This window comes from Cryptomeria japonica, chromosome 11 (genome assembly GCF_030272615.1).
Source record: "Cryptomeria japonica chromosome 11, Sugi_1.0, whole genome shotgun sequence".
In the NCBI taxonomy this organism is placed as follows: Eukaryota; Viridiplantae; Streptophyta; class Pinopsida; order Cupressales; family Cupressaceae; genus Cryptomeria; species Cryptomeria japonica.
The window spans coordinates 24,071,366-24,075,723 of NC_081415.1; the positions used below are offsets into that span (position 1 = coordinate 24,071,366).

Below are 4,358 nucleotides of genomic sequence, written 5' to 3' on the forward strand. Positions count from 1 at the left end.
TTCTAAAGTCCTCGAACAAACTAAACTTATTTTCCAAGGAGCCATTCGCTCCCACATTTGAAAGTTTGTCAGCTTCCAAGTTTGCTTCCTGGAGGACATGAGTCACCTTAAAATCTTCAAAACTACCCAACAGAAGTTGCATTCTTCGAACCTGCTTGTCTAAGTGCCACGCCTCCATTCAGCCTCAAGCTATCCCATTCACCACAACCTGAGAGTCTCCTTCCAAATGGAGTTTCTTCACTCCTAGTTTCCCAGCCATTAGGATAGCTTCTAATGCTTCTTGACACTCAACAATGTTGTTCGATCCATCCACCAATCTTTTAGCACCAATGGCCAGAGTGTTGCCCTGATCGTTGCGAGCAATCACCCCAACACCAGAAACCCCTGGGTTGCCTCTCGATGTGTCATCGAAATTAATCTTAATCCACCCCTTTTCTGGCGGAGTCCTCTTAAGTATTGATTGACCCCGACTCTGAAGATTAGCCCTCAGTAGCCCATTAACAGGCCTAAACTTAACCAAAGGCCAGCTTGACAAAATACCAACATCAAACTGAGTGAAAGGAACCTTAGCTAAGTTCACATGAGAGGCAGCATTAGAAACTAGTTCTGAAATGGCCCTCTCCAATCCGATCAAAAAGTGCTTACTATTTTCCACTTTTCCTTCAAACACTCTTTGATTCCGTTCCTTCCAAAGTTCCCATAAAATGGTAGAGGGCAAAATATTCCATATGGCGGCAAAGATAGAAGTCTTACCCAAAGCCGACCAAGATTCCAACCATTCAATCAAGTTCCCTGCCATGGGGCCCTTCCAATTCAATCTCTGCAACCCAACGAGCCATGCTTCCTGAGGAAACTCACAGTTGAGCAGAAGATGGTCCACATCTTCCTCCGCCTTTTCACAGAGCACACAGTGGAATGGACCAGCAAAGCCCATTTTCCTCAGACGATCTCCCGAAAGAATCCGCCTATTTCCAACAAGCCAGGAAAATGCCCCCGCTCTCGGAAGACAAACATTATTCCAACACACCTTAGCTTCCCATTCCTTCATCCTACCTTCACTCTCCAAAAGAGAGACCCCCACTTTCACAGAGTAGCAGCCACTCTTGGCCCCACACCAGACTATTTCGTCCTCCTCCAACGAAAATGAAACTTCTCGATTTTCCAGGATCTTTGCCAGATATCTTACCTCCTCTGCCCCCAAATTTAACTCCTGAGGATCCTTCCAACTCCAATGGTGTCCCAACAAAAGCATATCTTGCGACAGAAAATTCCTCACCTTAGAGCCCCAAAGCTGACTAGTCTTTAAAACGATTTGCTGGGGGCTTGAGACTCCAATGATGGATGTCCATCCCAGGAATCCTATCAAAATTTCACCTTTCGCCCATCACCAATACGCCAACATAGATGATTTGTGATCAGGCTCCTGCAGCTAACCAAAAAATTCCACAAAGCAGACCCTCTCGGGGGATCTTCAACCGTTAGAATCCTTTCCTTTTCCCTACTATCCAAATATTTAGCTTGTAGAATTTTGACCCACCTCTGCTCCGGCTTACTATACATTTGCCACACCAACTTAGCCCCAATGGCCTCATTAATAAATCTCCAATCCCGGAGCCCCGCCCCTCCCCCTCCTTTGGGTTTACAAACTCTGTCCCAAGCCATGAGGGGATTTTTGTCCTATTCCCGATTTCCATTCCACAGAAACTTTCTCATCTTCTGCTGCATATTCTTAATGATCAAACCTAGGAGTTTAAAATAGGCCAAAGGGAAGATAGGCATAACCAAGACAATTGACTTCAGTATTAGAAGATGACCAGCCAAAGAAAGCCACTTGCTCTTCCATCCCTCCATCTTTGCTTTGCAACCATCTAGCAACCCTTTCCAAATGCCTATCTTACCTGCTCCTAAAAAGAGTGGCATACCAAGGAAATTACCAGGTAGTTGTCCAATCTTTATCCCAAACAATCTAGCAATAGCTCTCTGAGACCAACATTTTGTGTGGAGAAAAACAATCTCCGATTTGAGCCAATTAATCTCCTGACTAGTGGCCCAACTAAATCTGTTCAACACTTTCTTCATAACCAAAGCCTCGTGCATAGAAGCAACACTGAAAAGACAGGTGTCATCAGCAAACTAAGAATGAGTTGTGGAGTCCACCCCTCAAGCAATCTCAATACCCTTTCACAACCCTTGTGCTCTCTTGTGAGCAATCGACCATCCAAGAACTTCAACCAACAAAATAAAGAGAAAGGGGGAAATTGGATCCCCTTGCCGAATACCCCATGACGTCGAAAAGAAGCCTTGAGGACTGCCATTAACTAAAATCGAAGTTGAGAACTGCATAATCATACTAGAAATCCACTTAACCCAAGACTTACCAAACCCAAACCTTACAAGCACAACCACCAGGAAAGACCTATCCACTCTATCGTAGGCTTTTCAAATGTCAAGCTTCAGGATCTTTCTTCTTTGTCTATCCTTCATTACTGTGTGGATTGCCTCATGCGCCATAATCACCCCGTCCACAATGTTCCTTCCAGGAGTAAAACCACTCTGTTCACAAGAGATCAACTTATCTAAAATTAATTTGAGCCTATTAGCAACAACTTTTGTGATGATTTTGTAGGTGGTGTTGCACAGTAAAATAGGACGGAACTCCTCCGTCCCTTCCAGCTTGGCCTTGTTTGGGATAAGCGCCACCAGAGTGCAATTGAATTCCTTCAAAACAAAGCCTCTGGACCTTGACTCTTCAACCACAACTAACAAATCCTCACCAAGCACATCCCAAAAGAACTGAAAAAAGAATGCCTAGAACCCGTTTGGTCCTGGTGCTTGCTCCCCACGTAACCCAAAAACAACAGATTTGACTTCCTTCAATGAAACTGGTTCCTCAAGCATGATATTGTCCTCCCTTGAAACTAAGGGAGGGATTAACTCCAGAAGCTCGGTCTGCAAGCCCGACTGAGCCACCCCACTTCTCCTCCACAGATTTTTGAAGAAGTCAACAACCTCTTTGCTTATGTGGTCTAAGTCTTTAGTGATTGTACCATCTGCAATTCGCAGGGAGATAATTTTATTGAGACTTTGCCTTGCTTTCACCGAGCTGTGGAAGAATTTCGTGTTTCTATCACTAGCTTTAAGCCAATTTTCTCGCGACTTCTGTTTCCAGTAAATCTCCTCCCTCTGCAAAACTTCTCCATATTTGCTAAGAAGATCTTTCTCCATGAGGAAGTCCCCTTCATCCATCCCTCCAGCCAAGACTTTCGCATTCAAAGCCCCCAAATCCCCTTCTAGCCTTCTCTTTTCAACAAAGATATTGCCAAACACCTCCCTATTCCATGATTTTAATTTCTGTTTCACAAAGCTAAGCTTCTTAAAAAACTGAAAGGCCAAGAAACCTTCCACCACGGAGGCCTCCTTCCACCACCCAGCTACACGATCTCTAAAACTCGGTTCTCTTAACCACATCTTTTCCACCTTGAAGGGACACCAAATTGGTACTTCATCTTTCTACACTACCAAAGAGACCGGAAAATGGTCCGATTCTGAAATAGCTAACACCTTAGCCTCGAAAACCAAAGGGGCTAAATTCCAATCCCCTGCAAGGAAGAATCTATCTAGTTTCTCAACAATGTTGGAAAAGCCCCTTCATCTATTAGTCCATGTAAAATTCCCACCTTTAGCTACCACTTCAAACAGAGCATTAACATTAACAAAAGACTGAAAGTTTGATTGCGACCTGCACAACCTCCTCACCCCTCCACGTTTATCTGAGAAAGAAAGGGTGGCATTGAAGTCCCCAGCAACAATAGCTAAAGACGACCTCACTTCCTTTAAACACTTAGAAATATCCTCCCATAATCTGCACTTTTCCACTGCCAAAGTCAACCCATAGACATTAATAAGAAAACAAGAAAAATTCATGGTCTTCGGATTCACCTTTACCATCTGCCAATGTTTAGAACATGAAACAACATCCACTTGAACAACCAATGGATTCCACAGAATGCCAAGCCCACCTGATGCCCCTTCTGAATCCACAAAAGATCTAGACCACCTCTACCTAACCCTAAAAATACAAGCAGCAACATCACGACCCAACTTTGTTTCCTGAATGCAAATAACTTCCAGCTTAGCCCGATCAAAACCTCTTTTGATCAGACGTCTCTTGTCAGGGGCATTACAGCCCCTGACATTCCAGGTTAGGAACTTCATTGCTGTCTAGGAGAGAATAAGTCTCTCCCAGATCTAAGTAGCCCTGTCTGGCCCTTCATGTTGTCTGCTTCCTCGAGCAACTTCTACCTATTTCCTTCCTCTCAAATTCCCTTTGGACTTAGTGGGATTTGTTTTGGTCTGTT

General features: G+C 44.1%; 1 protein-coding gene across 1 annotated transcript; it reads right to left on the minus strand.

The window, feature by feature from the left end:
* Positions 1–2,808: 2,808 nt before the first annotated feature.
* On the minus strand, positions 2,809–3,468 carry LOC131859995 (uncharacterized). Its single transcript, XM_059214330.1, has one exon. It carries the CDS (start codon positions 3,466–3,468, stop codon positions 2,809–2,811), a length of 660 nt encoding a protein of 219 aa, XP_059070313.1.
* Positions 3,469–4,358: the final 890 nt, after the last annotated feature.